The sequence below is a fragment of the Salvelinus fontinalis genome, chromosome 28 (genome assembly GCF_029448725.1).
Source record: "Salvelinus fontinalis isolate EN_2023a chromosome 28, ASM2944872v1, whole genome shotgun sequence".
NCBI classification, from domain to species: Eukaryota; Metazoa; Chordata; class Actinopteri; order Salmoniformes; family Salmonidae; genus Salvelinus; species Salvelinus fontinalis.
In genome coordinates this window covers 8328661-8346030 of record NC_074692.1, presented here as the reverse complement: position 1 = coordinate 8346030, position 17370 = coordinate 8328661, and the positions used below count along the sequence as shown (strand labels likewise).

The 17370-nt window shown below is 41.3% G+C and overlaps 1 protein-coding gene across 1 annotated transcript; it reads left to right on the top strand.

Annotated features, from left to right (window-relative positions):
- The first annotated feature begins 1944 nt into the window (after window positions 1–1944).
- On the top strand, window positions 1945–16382 carry gda (guanine deaminase). The gene is made up of 14 exons (XM_055886353.1): window positions 1945–2125; window positions 6302–6390; window positions 6493–6664; window positions 7315–7402; window positions 9795–9900; window positions 11758–11785; window positions 11986–12093; window positions 12277–12384; window positions 13516–13613; window positions 13907–13974; window positions 14523–14669; window positions 15122–15243; window positions 15673–15700; window positions 15956–16382. Exons 1-14 carry the CDS (start codon window positions 1997–1999, stop codon window positions 16024–16026), a joined length of 1362 nt encoding a protein of 453 aa, XP_055742328.1. The 5' UTR covers window positions 1945–1996; the 3' UTR covers window positions 16027–16382.
- The last annotated feature ends 988 nt before the right edge of the window (window positions 16383–17370 follow it).

The following is a 17370-nucleotide window of genomic DNA, read 5'->3' as shown; positions in this document are numbered from 1 at the left end:
TGCCTCCGCTGATCTTTCTCAGATTTACAGTTTATAGGGCTTTTGGTTACCTATTGTAAAGTGCTTGGTGACGCTAAAAGTCTTTCTGACATGCTCCAATCAAGCTCTCTTGACCCAGCATGGGCTGTGGATCTAGTAGATGCCCTTACAGATACATTACAGGACTACAGAAGTGAGGGTTACTTTGGACAACTATGGAAAGAGGTTGAAGAGATCGCAGAGCGCTGCAAAATAAGTGTACAGTTTGTAAAAGACAGCCTAAAACAAGCTTAAGATTTCATGACTCATTGATGAGCACTGTAGGACAGAGAAATAGTGACCAAAGTGATGGTGAGAGCTTCCAAATAGTTATCTTTTATCAGGTGCTTGACAGTCTCACAGCTGAGCTGCAGAGGTGTTTTTCAAAGAAGAATTGTGAGATAATGCAAGGGGTCCAGTCTCTCAACCCAAAAGGTACAACGTTCTTGAATGAGGAGCCTCTATTTGCCTTTGCTCTGACCTTTTGAGTCAGATTTAGAGGACCTCAAACATGAGGTTCATCGAACCAAGCGGCTTCTTGATAGGAGAGAGAAAAGTGGAAGGGACAGACTGTCTACTCTCCTTGACTTTGTTGTGTCTCTAGAACCTTATAAAGAGGTCTTCCATGAGCTATTTCAAATTTGTAAGATTTCTGTTACACCAGTCAGCAGTGCTTCTTGCGAGAGAAGCTTCTCAGCTTTAAAACTGATTAAAACCCACCTTAGGACAACAATGGTTGACAACAGGTTAAGTCACCTCTGAATTCTCAGCGTTGTGTCAAGGAGGGCACGCTCCTTCAACATGGATGAGTGTGTGAAACATTTTGCCAGTTCTCACCAGAACAGCAGAATTATGCAGTTTTAAATCTACCTAGGATAATTTGGCCCTTTGGCGGTCCCTCTGGTCATGATTAACACCTGCACTGTGTACTAACTAGTACACTGACATTCTAAAATGATAAATCCAAAGGGTATCATGTCACACAGATTTAATTTGGTCTTGATTAGGCCAATTTTTTAACTTTCATTTGCTGTTAGTTAACATAGTTATATGTTTTTATATATATATATATATATATATATATATATATATATATATATATATATATATATATATATGATACTGTAATGTTGATAGGCACCAAAATTATTTTTATCGTTCAAGTCCATTTCTGCTTGATACCTGGTATGTCAAATTGCAGTTTTTTGTTGTTGTAAATTAACTTTTTTGTAAATAAACTATGCAATTTATGTAACACAAATCTTATCTCCTTGGTGCTTGAGCTTTATTTTCTGAAAATAATATTTTGGATGTTATTAAACGCTTATAGACCCATATTATATATTAATGAAAACAGTGACCCAAGTCTCTGCAGTATGTGAGTACAGTACTCTCTCTGTGTGTGTGTGTGAAAGACAGTGAGCTGCAGTTCCGAGGTAGAGACACTGACTATTCATAGTATGTTAAAGAATTCTAGTAAAATAACCCTTTTGGACCACACTATCTGCCACATTGAAGAACTCCTGGGTAAGTGAATTATCACTTCTACCTCTAATCAGCAATCATAGGATTCATTCATGCTCCTTAGATGCCAGGTTAGGGTTACACAAATGTTCTGTCATGGTCTATGGACCCCCTGAAGTAGCCTTTGCCACCCCCTGGCCACCCCATGTATAAAACTCTAGTTCTGCCTGTGTCTAAGTAGTGAAAACTATCATACGATATGAAAGTGAAAGTGAGCCATTGCTGAGTAATGCTTCACAACCTATTTTTACAACACTGTAGGCTAATAACATTTCTGCTATGGCTGTCCCATGCGGGCACACACTACGCTTGTGGCCAGTCGCACTGTCGGCAGGTGGAGTCTCTTCTTGGTGCGCACAGATTAACCGCCCACTATCCTTGCCGAGGATATAAATGTGACAAGATTCATTTTCAGCATCAAACTGCCAAACCCTGCTGTTGTAACATTCTAGATATGACTAGCTCCAACGAATCCGCTGTGGACATTGCGCACGTCTACAGGGGGACGTTTGTGCACTCCACCGATCACACAGCCGTGGAAATTCAGGAGGATAGGCTTCTGGGAGTGGACACAGAGGGGAAGGTCTGTCAGAATTAAACCGTGAAAGTATATTTCAATATCTATGAACAGCATACATTATGTTGTTAATTTAGAAATAATCCTAGCAAATCGTATGTAAAGACTTTAATTTATGATTAGGCTATTTTATATTGCCAAAGTGTCATATACCTAGGCCTAAGTGGAACTGGCATTGTTTTATAGGCCTATGTTTTCCATCTCTTTTATACATTTTTAAAAATTGTTGCATTTTATGTATTTGCTGCCCCAATTTCTATACATTTTATAAACCTGCATAGGCTAGGTAAATCTTTTCAAAACACTATAATTGCTAGCTTTGGCCAAAGAAATGCCCCAAGCCAGAATTGGATTCAGCATTTTTGTATGGATACCATTGACCTACACACATTTTCTTCAAAAGAAGATAAACCTGTTTCCTGCAATCATTATAATTGTGCAGTGTGTAACTCCAGTAGAGGCTACAAAGGGCCTGTGACAGCTGTCACAAAAGTTGTGAAATGTGGTCTGGACTTTGTAATAATAGTTTCATGGAAATTGTTTCTTGCAATTTATATTGCTTTGTCATGCATGTGTTGTTTTTATTACAAAGGTTTCCCAAACTGACTCATGCCCCCCAGATCCTAATTATGAGTTTAGGAGGTTATTTCATTTGGTAATTGGATGCATGTTTGTATAGTTTTGTTTGTGTGTGTGTATACCATGCATTAGGAAAGTATTCAGACCTCTTGACTTTTTCCACATTTTGTTACATTACAGCCTTATTCTAAAATGTATTAAATAGCTTTTTTCCCCTGATCAATTTATACACAATACCCCATAATGACAAAGCAAAAACAGGTTTTTATACATTTTTGCAAATGTATAAAATAAAACAACAATTTACATAAGTATTCAGACCCTTTACTCAGTACTTTGTTGAAGCAACTTTGGCAGCAATTACAGCCTTCAGTCATCTTGGGTATGACACTACAGGCTTGGCACACCTGTATTTGGGGAGTTTCTCCCATTCTTCTCTGCAGAGCCTCTCGAGCTCTGTCAGGTTGGATGGGGAGCGTCACTTCACAGCTATTTTCAGGTCTCTCCAGAGATTTTCGATCGGGTTCAAGTCCGGGCTCTGTCTTGGCCACTCAAGGACATTGAGACTTGTTCCGAAGCCACTCCTATGTTGTCTTGGCTGTGTGCTTAGGGTCGTTGTCCTCTTGGAAAGTGACCCTTCACCCCAGTCTGAGGTCTTGAGTGCTCTGGAACAGGTTTTCATCAAGGATCTCGCTGTACTTTGCTCCGTTCATCTTTCCCTTGATTCTGACTAGTCTCCTAGTCCCTGCTGCTGAATAACATCCCCACAGCATGTTGCTGCCACAACCATGCTTTACCGTAGGGATGGTGCCAGGTTTCCTCCAGATGTGATGCTTGGCATTCCGGCCAAAGAGTTCAATCTTGGTTTCATCAGACCAGAGAATCTTGTTTCTCATGGTCAGAGTCCTTTAGGTGCCTTTTGGCAAACTCAAAGCAGGCTGTCATGTGCCTTTTACTGAGGAGTGGCTTTCGTCTGGCCACCCTACCATAAAGGCCTGATTTGGTGGAATGCTGCAGAGATGGTTGTCCTTCTGGAAGGTTCTCTCATCTTCACAGAGGAGCTCTGTCAGAGTGACCAGCGGGTTCTTAGTCACCTCCCTGACCAAGGCCCTTCTTTTCCGACTGCTCAGTTTGTCTCGGCAGCCAGCTCTAGGAAGAGTCTTGGTGGCTCCAAACTTCTTCCGTTAAGAATGATTGAGGCCACTGTTCTTGGGGACCTTCAATGCTGAAAACTTTTTTTGGTACCCTTCTCCAGATCTTTGCCTCTACAATCCTGTCTTGGAGCTCTACGGAAAATTCCTTCGACCTCATGGTTTATTTTTTTTCTCTGACCTGCACTGTCAACTGTGGGACCCTATATAGACCGGTGTGTGCCTTTTTTACAAATCTTGTCCAATCAATTGACATTATCAGGGGTGGACTGCAATGAAGTTGTAGAAACATTTCAAGGATGATCAATGGAAACAGGATGCACCTCAACTCAATTTAGAGTCGCAAAGTTCCCTTCCCTGGAAGCCTGTGTTTCAGACATAAGGAAGTGGATGTGGGCAAATGTTTTACGTTTAAACTCGGACAAAACAGAGATGCTAGTTCTAGGTCCCAAGAAATAAAGAGATATTCTGTTGGATCTGATAATTAGTCTTGATGGTTGTACAGAGGTCGCAAATAAAACTGCAAAGGACCTAGACCTTACTCTGGACCCTGATCTCTCTTTTGATGGACATATCAAGACTGTTTCAAGGACAGCTTTATTCCATCTACATAGCACATACCCAAATAAAGCACTAAATAACTTCAGTTTGTGCTAAATACGGCTGCTAGGATCTTGACTAGAAAATCATATTACTCCAGTGCTAGCCTCTACACTGGCTTCCTGTTAAGGCGAGGGCTGATTTCCTACCTATCTTTCTGATTTGATCCTGCCGTACGTACCTACACGTACGCTACGGTCCCAGGACTCCATTTGTATGGAATGGTCTGCCTGTCCATGTGAGGGACGCAGACTCGGTCTCGACTTTTAAGTCTTTACTGAAGACTTATCTCTTCAGTAGGTCATGGTCCTATGATTGAGTGCAGTCTGGCCCAGGAGTGTGAAGGTGAACGGAAAGGCACTGGAGCGACAAACCGCCCTTCCTGTCTCTCCCTGGCGGTTCCCCTCTCTCCACTGGGAGTCTCTACCTTAAACCTTATTATGGGGGATGAGTCACTGGCTTACTGGTGCTCTTCCATGCCGTCTCTAGGAGGGGTTCTTCACTTGAATGGGTTCAGTCACTGGCGTGATCTTCCTTTCGGGGTTCGTGCCGCGGGGGAGATCTTCGTGGGCTATACACGGCCTTGTCTCAGAGCAGTAAGTTGGTGGTTTGAAGATATCCCTCTAGTGGTGCGGGGACTGTGCTTTGGCAAAATGGGTGGGGTTATATCCTGCCTGGTTGGCCCTGTCTGGTGGTATTGTCGGACGGGGCCACAGTGTCTCCCGACCCCTCCTGTCTCAGCCTCCAGTAATTATGCTGCAATAGTTTATGGCTACGGTCAGTATGTTATATCTGGAGTATTTCTCCTGCCTTATCCGGTGTCCTGTGAATTGTAAGTTTTCTCTCTAAGAACCTGAGCCCTAGGACCATGCCTCAGGACTACCTGGCCTGATGACTAGTTGCTGTCCCCAGTCCACCCGGTCGTGCTGCTGCTGCTCCAGTTTCAACTGTTCTGCCTACGGCTATGGAACCCTGACCTGTTCCCCAGACATGCTACCTTGTCCCGGACCTGCTGTTTTCGACTCTCCTTCTCTACCGCACCTGCTGTCTCTGAATGATAGGCTGTGAAAAGCCAACCAACATTTACTCCTGAGGTGCAGACCTGTTGCACCCTCTACAACCACTGTGATTATTATATTGTGACCCTGCTGGTCATCTATGAGCGTTTGAACATCTTGGCCATGTACTGTTATCTCCATCCGGCACAGCCAGAAGAGGACTGGCCACCCCTCAGAGCCTGGTTCGTCTCTAGGTTTCTTCCTGGGTTCTGGCCTTTCTAGGGAGTTTTTCCACGCCACCGTGCTTTTGCGTTGCTTGCTGTTTGGGGTTTCAGGCTGGGTTTCTGTATAGCACTTTGTGTCATCGGCTGATGTGAAAAGGGCTTCATAAATACATTTGATCATCCACTTCCTTATGTCTGAACCATAGGCTTCCAGGGAAGGGAACTTTGCGACTCTAAATTGAGTTTAGGTGTTTCATTTTATTTATTTTTTCGCAAAACTGTTTTAGCTTTGAATACTTATGTACAGTAAGGTGTTTCAGTTTTTTTTTCGTTTTTTTCCGCAAAACTGTTTTAGCTTTGTCATTGTGTGTAGATAGATTAAAGAAAAACATTTCCTCATCAATTTTAGAATCAGGCTGTAAATTAACAATGTGGATAGGTCTGAATACTTTCCGGATGTACTGTATGTTGAGGGTGTTTGTGTCATCTGACTGCCTTAATGTGTTACAGTAGATCAATTAACAAAGCATGGATAAATTATATTTAAATGAATGAACACCTTGTTGAGTCAGGCTCTGTCTCTCTTGCTCTAATCAGCACCTTGTCTTTGGTTGCTTCTCATGTTGACAGATTGCCTTCATTGGGAGTGGGCAGGAAGTCGACAGTCTTTCACAGAAGTGGGGGTTTGAGGCCTTGGCTGTTACACAGCTTGGACAGTAGTGAGTGATGAGTCCATCCTATGAGTGTAACACTAATTCCTAATCTATTTGTGACTGAACACAACCAAGTTATTATCCTAAAGTTCATTTTGTTGTCTGTAGTGAGTTCTTCATGCCAGGGATGGTGGACACCCACATCCACGCGTCTCAGTACAGCTATGCAGGCACAGCCCTGGACCTGCCCCTGCTACAGTGGCTCAACACGTACACCTTCCCAGTGGAGGCCTGCTACAAAGACTTGGAGTTCGCCCGCAACGTCTACACCCATGTCGTGGTGAGCTGTCTGGGCCAAACTAACAAACCTCAGCCTATAGAAGTCATCAGGGTCGTGTTCATCAGACACCAAATGGAAGAAAACGAACTGAAACAGACCTGGACTTGTCTAATAAGAAACACACAATGTTTTAAAATATATGCCTTTGCGCACCCGAATGAATCCGTCCCACTTGCATAGAGGATTATAGACCATTCTTATCCTTATTTATATTTATATATATATATACGTCTGTTATACTTATTTAAAGCCTTGTGTTGCAGAAGTTAATATTGCAATGATAATGGACACTCCGGAGCAGAAACTTTGGTTGCCGCCTTTGCTCCCTTGCAGGGATAGGAATTCCAAAGGAGGGCCAATAACAGGCTGCTATGGCCATTTTAATAAAGGTTAAAGAGAGTTTATGTATGTGAAGCTTTAGCTTATTTTAAATGACCTGCAGTGTAGCAAAAACAATAAAAATGTTAACTATTTGGGTTGCTTCCTTGGCTACTGTAAGGAAAGCTCACAGAGTGACAGTAGCATAGAAAATCCGATGGAATCTGGATACATTGTAACACAGCAGGCTAGGGCAGGTGAAATTTGCAGTGATGGAGTGGTGTTTATGAACAATAGGGCCTGAATACTAAAACAATCTCTGTCTATTTCAGAAAAGAACCCTGAGAAATGGTACGACTACGGCCTGTTACTTTGCCACCATACACACCGACGCTTCTCTCCTGCTGGGCCAAATCGCAGGTGAGAAAACAGACACATAAATACACAAACCTGCTGACACACTCTACCGCTCACTTGCACAATGGCTTAACATTGAATATAACCCAGATGTTTGTGCGATTTAGTCAGTGGTTGTACTTTGACCTGTTCCCAGTGTTCTTCTCGCCTGTTTAACTCTGGTTTATTACATAAGTAATAATGACAGAGGAAGGGAAGGACAAGGCATGCTCTGTGATAAAAGGGCACAGGACGTTATTTGACTGGCTATAAACATTAACCTCAGTCACAATGTACAACTACCTGGAATACCCACACACACGCCTCCACTGCATAAGTTGTTATGCAACAATGTATCAATCAATCAGTTTCTTTTTTTTTTTAAAGGGGGATTGGAACTCCACTCTTTCAAATGTGTTATATTTATTTAGACAGGAAAGTAGGGAGACAGACAGCAGGGGATAGACAGTATTACAAGTGGCGTTGTGGAGATTATAACCTCGCTGCAGGGGGACACAATACAAGTGGTCTGGAGGCAGCTGTGTTGACTCCTAGGCCAGCCTCCGGCACCCAGTCTCTCGCTATGTAGTTGGGTTACGTTGACAATGTTCAATTTCACAGTGCAAATGTCATTGTGGGAGGAGTCTAGTGTGTGAATGTTTTGTTTACGCTTTGAGTCCCGTGCTATAATCGGAAATATGTTTGTGCTTCTATACCAATGACTGTATAGGAATGGACAAAGCCATCGATCACGTGACACCATTCATTCCTATGTGAAGACTCGATAGCGCATTGAAGCCAAATGAAGTCGGTTAAGATAGCATCTCATGGATACATAACATGCGCAGTTTGAGCTAATTCAGGAAGTGGCGTTGCAGGCTAGCTCAGTGCTGCCCCCTCTCAATGAGTAACTCCAGTAGAAGGCTGACTGGGGTACTGCAGGCTGCCATTAGCAACTAAATTGTCCTTTTAACTTCTGTGTGTGATTTTTACAACATTATCGTTTGAAGGACTTGCATATGGTGTATTAGAAGCAATTATTGGTACCATGATTGTCTTCAAATTTTTATTTTATTTACATGAAGATTGACCACAAAGATGGCCATTTTCCCATTCACTGTAATGGGGATCCTGTTTTCTGCAAACAACGCCTGCAGTATCGCAGTTGGCCTTGAACTTTGGTGGCTTCAATAAGATGGGTCTGTTGTTCTGTTCCGAACTCTCTTAAACATATATATTTTTTTTCCCGTTGGATTCCTCTGTCTTCTGCATCTGCTGATGCCGATGATTAGCCTGTGCGATTGATGGAGGCTGAACTAGAGCGGTGTTTGTGAGACCACGGCTGATCGGGCGGATCCCGAAAACTGTTGTTTTCACAAAAACGTCTGTAAAGTCCAAGCAGTTTGAGCTACAAAACTATTTTGACCCCACTATGAAAAGCAGACTGTTTTGCTCTGACACTCACGCCGCACAAGACTCGTTAGAAGGTAAGGTTCTTCTACATAGAAAATCATACACAATTATTGCATTATGATCGTCCCTGATGTTTTCCTAAGCTTTGCTATATCTCTCAGATCCATTTCAGAATTATCCTGTGGATATTAAAGTTTATTTCACAAAGTTCAATTTCTGCCCTGGACTTTGTGTCTATAATACTGTATGTAATAAGATCACATAGTTGCTGTCACAAAGTCCAAACTCCACGCAGTTGTCACTGACTAGTTGTATAAAGGAAGGAAACAAGGAAACAATTTCTGCAAAAAAAACTTTTTTGAGGTTTTTGCTTGCCAGACCTTTTTTTTATTGACATTTGGCAATAAAACTTATGAATGTAACTGTTTTGTGTTGTACTTGTTGTTCTGGAAATAAAATGATAAAATACTTCAGTGTGAAGTTAAATGAGGGCAGGGATAGCAGGTAATGAAAGTATTGAGTTTCAGGTACAGGGATTGGCTGGGCATGAACATATTAATTTGCTGCATTCCGTCATTATGGTTACCCACTGTAATGAAAATGATTTTTACGAACACCAGCTCAGAACAAGACATGAACATAGGGTTTTGTATGTAGAGGAGTTTGTCACTTTCTTATCTACTTACTGCATGCATGGAATGTTTGTTTTTTGTTGGTTGCATTACTCCTCCTAAACCGTCTAGAGTTTGTAGTTTGGGAGGACACCAGAATTGTTTCACCACAACCAACAGCGCCCACCGTTTGGTTTATGAGATTTAATGTTAGCTTTAGTTTATTATTTAGGTTATTCCATAATGCTGATGAGCAACATTACAAATGTCCCTTTTGACTCCAGTCTGATACGGTCTCGACAGAGTGCTACTCTAATCACACCAAATGCAGCTCCCCTGATGGGTGATTTCACCAGTTTGGTGACCTTTCCCAATGTTTCTTGTCATTCCAGATGATTTTGGACAGCGTGCCCTTGTGGGCAAGGTGTGTATGGATACAAACAACTTTGTCCCACATTACAGAGAGACGCCAGAGGAGTCCCATGATGAAACCAACAGGTAGGTAATAGACAGAATAGGGGGCAAAGCTGTATACATAATGAAGAGTTAAATGATTAGAGCAGGTGCTTTGCAGAGGAGGGGTTTATGGGCTCTCACAATGGCTTTTCATGCCTCAAGACCGTAAGGTGACATGGAAAAGAATTTCCTCGGAGGAGGATAGAGTAATGACTAAGAAAAGCATATTGAGTCATGACTGGCTTGTGCAGCAAGAACCAATGGGAACAGAAATGTCATTCTAGACTTTACATGAGTTTATGGGACCTTCCAGCACAGGGGTTCCCATACCTTTTTGTCCTGACACATTTTTATATCTTGGCCCCAACTATGTAAAAAAAAAAAATATATGGTATTAGCAGCGACTGTTTCATTTTTATTTGCGGCTATGGCAGTCAATTGAAAAACATTCTAACAGTATTTCGGATTGTCTTCCCAACTCACCATCGCATGCTTTTAATGTGGGGCTGTGACAGTCAATTGCAAATGAGTCTGACATAATGTATCTTGTCAACTCACCACTAGTGAGATGGGTGAGCTTGATGCATGTCACGTCGGAGCTTCTCAAAGTCAGGGGTTTTAATGCAGATGAGAGCACTGATTCCAGCTTCACACAGACATGAGCTGGCGAAGGGTACCATGAGTTTTATGGTGCTTTCAAGACCGGGAACTCTGAAAATACTAGGTCAGTAAGTCGTAGCTTTAGAAATAGGCCTGAGTTCCCGAGTTGGAATTTCGAGTTGGGTAACCGTTCAAAACAATTTTCCGCAGTCGGAGATTGTTTATTTTACAGAGTTCCCAGTTGTCTTAAATGCACTGAAGACTGAAGTCGTAGATTTTAGAGTTCCCAGTTTTGAATGCGGCATTAAGAATAATATGTCCTCGTGAATAGAATCCCCCAACATGTATAGCGAACAAAAGTCAATGCATGGGCATCTTGGCCCTAACAGCTAACGTCCATTTGGAGAGCATATGCTGGGGCGTTTTTGAGTAATGTAGTCAGTTTCCTCTTGATTTCTAGCAATAGTTTACATTCTTAGTTTAAAAGTGTTATCTGGCAAGGGTATTGATGTGAGTTTCTGTGTGTCTGCCTCCCCACACATTGTTTTCACCGTATCAATTGCGGCCGATAATATCAAAGTATCTGCATTAGTGTGTGGTTTCATAGCGGGCCTAGCCATTCACCATGGGAATGATTTCAAATGCAACGGTCAAGTGCAGCCTTTTCCCATGATCTACGGGTGCTTTCTGGTTGAATTTTATCATTTAGATTTGCATCATTTTTATTTTTAAGGTTAACCACAATACAATAATTTTGAGACACAAAGGGACATATTTTATTTTTTATTTTATTTTGGAAATTCTCGCGCAACCTTATTTTAATATCCAGTCGTGACCCCTATTTTCATATCCAGTCCCAAGTTTGAGAACTGCTGCTCTAGCCTCACAATATATCTCACAACATTTGTCATATTTCAACGTACATTCCAAGTATGGCATACATTCCAAGCAAATCTGAAAGGAGAAATTAGTGAGGAAATCATTGTCTCTGAGTCTGAAAAACAGGATTGAGTCCTTCCTTACACTCACATCTTGCCCAACACACATCTGAGGTGTATTAATTGGGAAACAAACAGAAGGAAATGGAATGAAACAGAGAGGGACCTACCTGATAGATATGTGTTTTCATTGTAAAATGTTTTTTTGTTTAGAGTAAACAGTTTCTGTTTTTCTACGGTGTGCAACTAATGAATACACCCCAGCAGTCAACTCCTGAGTCAAGAGTTTTTTGGGGGTTGGTTGTGTCTGGCATTCTTTTAAATAAAAAATAAAAATGTGTTTTGTTTTGTGTTGCTCTAGGTTCATTAGTGAGATGTTGAAGAAGAAGGTAAGACTCCTTAGCCCTGCTAGCATAGGGGGGGTTTCTAAGTCTAATAGAATCTAAGGGAACATGTACAAGTCAGTAGCAATGTAGGGATTGTATCCCCCCCCCCCCCCCCCAAAAAAAAAACACATTTGTGATCAGAATCTGTGAAAGGAGCTTTTTAGGATTTTGCTCACCGGGTGTCTCTGTCTTGTTTGGGGCAGTACCCCCTTGTGAGGCCGGTGGTGACCCCGCGCTTTGCCCTGTCTTGCTCTGCTGCCCTGCTGGGTCACCTGGGAGAGATCGCCCAGAATAACAACCTGCACATCCAGGTGAGCCTTGCCAGCCTGTAGCCACAGTAACCAAGTCAAGAGAATCCAATGGGAATGTTGCTTTGAGGGTGATAATTTATCTGTATTTATCTCCCTTCCATTCTCTATCTCCCTTTAATTCATACACATTGATAATCACCTGAAGATATTAAAAAATACATTGATCGTCTCTGTGATCCCCAGAGTCACATCAGTGAGACGAAGGAGGAGGTGAAGCTGGTGAAGGAACTGTTCCCAGACTACGACTCCTACACAGACGTCTACCACAAACACAACCTTCTCACTGACAAGGTTAGCCCAACACACACACACACACAGTACAAGGACATTCTATGGATAATGAAGATCATAATATTGCTGATTATAATGATAGCGGTGGTAATGGTAGTAAGTATGCTAATGTTGATGATGATGATTATAATGATAGCGGTGGTAATGGTAGTAAGTATGTTGATGATTATAATGATAGCGGTGGTAATGGTAGTAAGTATGTTGATGTTGATGATGATTATAATGATAGCGGTGGTAATGGTAGTAAGTATGTTGATGATTATAATGATAGCGGTGGTAATGGTAGTAAGTATGTTGATGATTATAATGATAGCGGTGGTAATGGTAGTAAGTATGCGGATGTTGAAGATGATTATAATGATAGCGGTGGTAATGGTAGTAAGTATGTTGATGATTATAATGATAGTGGTGGTAATGGTAGTAAGTATGTTGATGATTATAATGATAGCGGTGGTAATGGTAGTAAGTATGTTGATTATAATGATAGCGGTGGTAATGGTAGTAAGTATGCTGGTGATGATTATAATGATAGCGGTGGTAATGGTAGTAAGTATGCTGGTGATGATTATAATGATAGCGATGGTAATGGTAGTAAGTATGTTGATGTTGATTATAATGATAGCGGTGGTAATGGTAGTAAGTATGCTGGTAATGATTATAATGATAGCGGTGGTAATGGTAGTAAGTATGCTGATGTTGATGATGATTATAATGATAGCGGTGGTAATGGTAGTAAGTATACTGATGTTGATGATTATAATGATAGCGGTGGTAATGGTAGTAAGTATGCTGATGTTGATGATTATAATGATAGCGGTGGTAATGGTAGTAAGTATGTTGATGTTGATGATTATAATGATAGCGGTGGTAATGGTAGTAAGTATGTTGATGATTATAATGATAGCGGTGGTAATGGTAGTAAGTATGTTGATGATTATAATGATAGCGGTGGTAATGGTAGTAAGTATGCTGATGTTGATGATTTTTAATGATAGCGGTGGTAATGGTAGTAAGTATGTTGATGTTGATGATTATAATGATAGCGGTGGTAATGGTAGTAAGTATGCTGGTGATGATTATAATGATAGCGGTGGTAATGGTAGTAAGTATGTTGATGGTGATGGTTCACAGACTGTGATGGCTCACGGTTGTCACCTAACCGATGAAGAGCTGAAGCTGTTCAGAGAGAAAGGGGCGTCCGTCGCTCACTGTCCCAATTCCAACATCTCGTAAGTGTTTCTCATTAGCCTACAGTTCACGTTCCCTGACTATGCCTGTGTATTCCCAAGGGTCATTGATGGAAGATGTGAAAGGAAAGACCATGTCTTAGGATTTAGAAATAAATCACGATTCTTATTTTTATATCATACCCTATCCTTTTAAGAACACAGCAGTGATACTAGATATCATATTAGCACTCAAGATAGAACCTGCCCATATTCTCTCTCTCTCCTCTATTTCTCTCCTCTCTCTATTCTCTCTCTCTCATTTCCCCCTCTCTCTCGCTCATTTCCCTCTTCAGGTTGTGCAGTGGTATGCTAGATGCCCGCAGGGTTCTGAACCACAAAGTAAAGCTGGGGCTGGGCACAGGTGAGTCCATGACAACACACTACAAAGCAGATCATCTTCCTTTTACCTGAGCGCACTGTGTTCTGTATCGTTTTTAGCCCATGTGTGCTGTATAAAAAAAAAAAACAGAATGTAATATCCCTGAGTTGTCCATATTTTAAATTTGTAACTAAATCAAGGCAATCGTGATTGAGTTATATAATAATCAATATATTTTTGATCAAATTAAAGTCTAATTAAGTTATTTCAAATGGCACAGATATTATTTCTTAGAATATTTATTTTACATTCATTACGATTTATGATGATCCTGTTTTTTCATTGAGGCCGGCAATGGAGGCAACTTTCTTCTAGGTTCCCTGTCTGGTATCAAACTGGCTTCACACCATAACAACATGAGATTAGCTGATCTGCTGGTTTATTTTAGCACACAGGTGCATGTTATTTCCCGTTAGTTTCGTTTTTAGAAAACCAGTGATTTTTTTGTTGCAATTGGCTCTGTGTTTAACGCATTAATACATTTGTCTGTGTATGCACTTGTGCGTGTGTCTGTGTTTCCGGCCTTGCAGATGTGGCAGGAGGCTACTCTCCCTCTATGCTGGATGCTGTGCGGAGAACGTTGGATACCTCTAAAGCCTTGACCATCCAGGACCCCCAGTACCAAACGCTCACCTTCGAGGAGGTCTTCAGACTGGCCACACTGGGAGGCAGCCAAGGTGGTAGACCTGGCCGGAGGGGTGGGGCATGGGGTGGGACGGTCATCATCATCACCACTATTATTAAATCAATACATCAATCAGTATGAATGATTTGATACATGATGATTTATGAATTGAGACAGATTCATGCGCTCATGCGTTACTTTTCAAAACGCCTGTGCTGCAGCATCGATACATTGATCATAGCACAAACTTTCTCATAGAGTGATGCCAAGCCAACAACTTTATTTGCAATCACCTAAACTGCAATGAAATACATAGGTGACATTTCTGAAATATATTCCACTGACAGTACAGGTATATCCACTTTGCAGCACATGTTTTTGACCTGCACTACAGTCAAAAACCTTTTAATGAACCCAACTGTACATCTGTGTATTTGTTTGAGTCCTTGATTGATGAATAATTGATTGATATTCTGAGCTCTGGATTGATTGTTTGGTTTGTAGCCCTGTCCCTGGATGAGCATACAGGAAACTTTCAGGTGGGGAAAGACTTTGATGCTCTGCGGGTAAACACGGCCATAGAAGGAGGACCCATTGATCTCATCAACCACGGAGAGGGGCCTAAGGTAGGAACCAATCTCCCAATACATAGAGCAGGGATCATCACCTAGATTCAGCTATGGGCCAATTCTTTCTTGAGCGGATGGTCAGGGGGCCGGAACATAATAACAAATAATTTGTAGATTGCAAATTGATCGCAAGAAGCCCAAACAGATATAATAATTTCAAACTTTGCTTTCATTTGTATACGATCACATACCTGTATATCTCTCTGTTATGCGTGGGAATACATTGGAACAGATTTCCACAATTAAAATCACTTTGAGCTGATTTGCCTGTGTTTTTACTGTCTTATGTCCCAAAGAAATGTATAAAAATATTTATTTTCTTTAAAAAAAAAAAACTTAGGCTAAATAAAATGGGAAACCCTGTTACCTGTTGAGTCATTCTGTCTCCCAATACTTAACATTCATCTTGGTTCAATTTGATTTCAGGTGCTCCTGGAGAAGTTCTTGAATTTGGGTAAGGGTTTCGTTTCTGTCTCTCTCACACAATAGGTTACATGTTTTCAGACTTTGGTGGATGGGCCCTTTTACGTGCCATGAGAGTATTGTGGCAAATTCGCTGATAGCCACGACAGGGACTCAAACCTGGGTCCTTGCAGCTGTCAGCCAAGAGGTCCGAAACTCTCGAGGTCACTAGGTGTTGTGAAATCTCAAGTATTTTCAGGTTCTTTTTTTTCTCCTTCTTTGTCCCCCCTTTCCCTTCCTCCTTCAGGGGATGATCGGAACATTGCGGAGGTGTACGTGGCAGGGAAGAGAGTGGTCCCATTCGTAGAAACACCATAGATTTGGGTTTGGTTGCTGGATTGTTGTCATCTTGTTATCATCTGTCTGAACCCTCTACCAGTTTACCTGACTGCTGTTGTGACAGGAGGTGATGAGGAAAATGTATTCAACGAGAGGGATTATTACTGAATATACAGTGTGTGTGTTTTCAATCATCTAGTGTAATTACTTAGTTAAATTCAATGGGTGATATTGCTGCTCATCGTGAAGTTCAGAGTGAATCCTATGTTGTCATACTTATGTCTTAACCCAAAGAACATCATTGTCTATGTTGTTTTTGTTATTTCAAAGTCGAAGGAAATGTGTGTGTTTTATGAATGTGGGTTTATTCAATTAAAGTAACTTTTATTTCCTGAGTGGGAACTTCATGTATGGTGACGGCTTGATATAAACAACATATAAAACAACACAGCAACATAGAACACGAAAACATGTGCAGTATAATAGATTAGATGCAACCATAGGCTGTATATAAACATAAATAAAAATGTCAAGGGTTGAGGAGTTTGATGGATGATGGTACAAAACTAGAAGCTGCTCTCTTAGACTTTGTATGCCAGAGATCTACGTAAATCTGCGCCAGGGGGGAAAGGGAGTTGTACTGGTCCAAGACTTCTCTAAGTGTGTAAGGTCCAAAGCTATTTGTTCCCCCTATTGTATCTGTAGCTTTGCATTTGTCAGGCTTTTACACCATCCTTGACTTCGTCTCGGGCCTAACAACACAAGTGCCAATATATCCTCCAAACACCGGTTTCTTGGGCATTATCACTTAATGGTATTTATTATGCAACTGCTGTTCCATGCTACAGTGCTGAGTTTTGCAGAAAAATCTACAAAGTAAAAGGGACAAATATTCTGTATCTGCATGATTTTAAGTGAAAATGTGTCTCTTTTGTTTGTAACATTTTTCGAGAGTATTCCCGCCTGGAGGCAAAGGTTTTAACACATTATTGATAGTGGTTCCAGGATAAAGCGTGAGGTTATATGAAAATATAGAGGCTGAACACTGCAAACAGCATAGCTTTAAAATTATTTTGCCAGATATTTTCCCTGTCTCACTCACACATTTATATCTCCTGCACTGTAGACCCATCTGTGTGTGACAGATGAAAAGCTAGAAGTGACCATGTCCATTTGACAGCCTACCATAGCACAATGTGGGAAATCTGTCATAGACAGGTCCACTATAAAGACTACAGAGATTTGAGTTTCTGGTCCACAGCAAACACATCACAAAACAATGGATGATCCAATTCCATTAGATTATTTGTTATAGTTGTCAGCAGTTTTTAATTTGAGCCGGATACTGCTGGAACAGGAGTGTTACCTTCTTCTTCAAGAGGT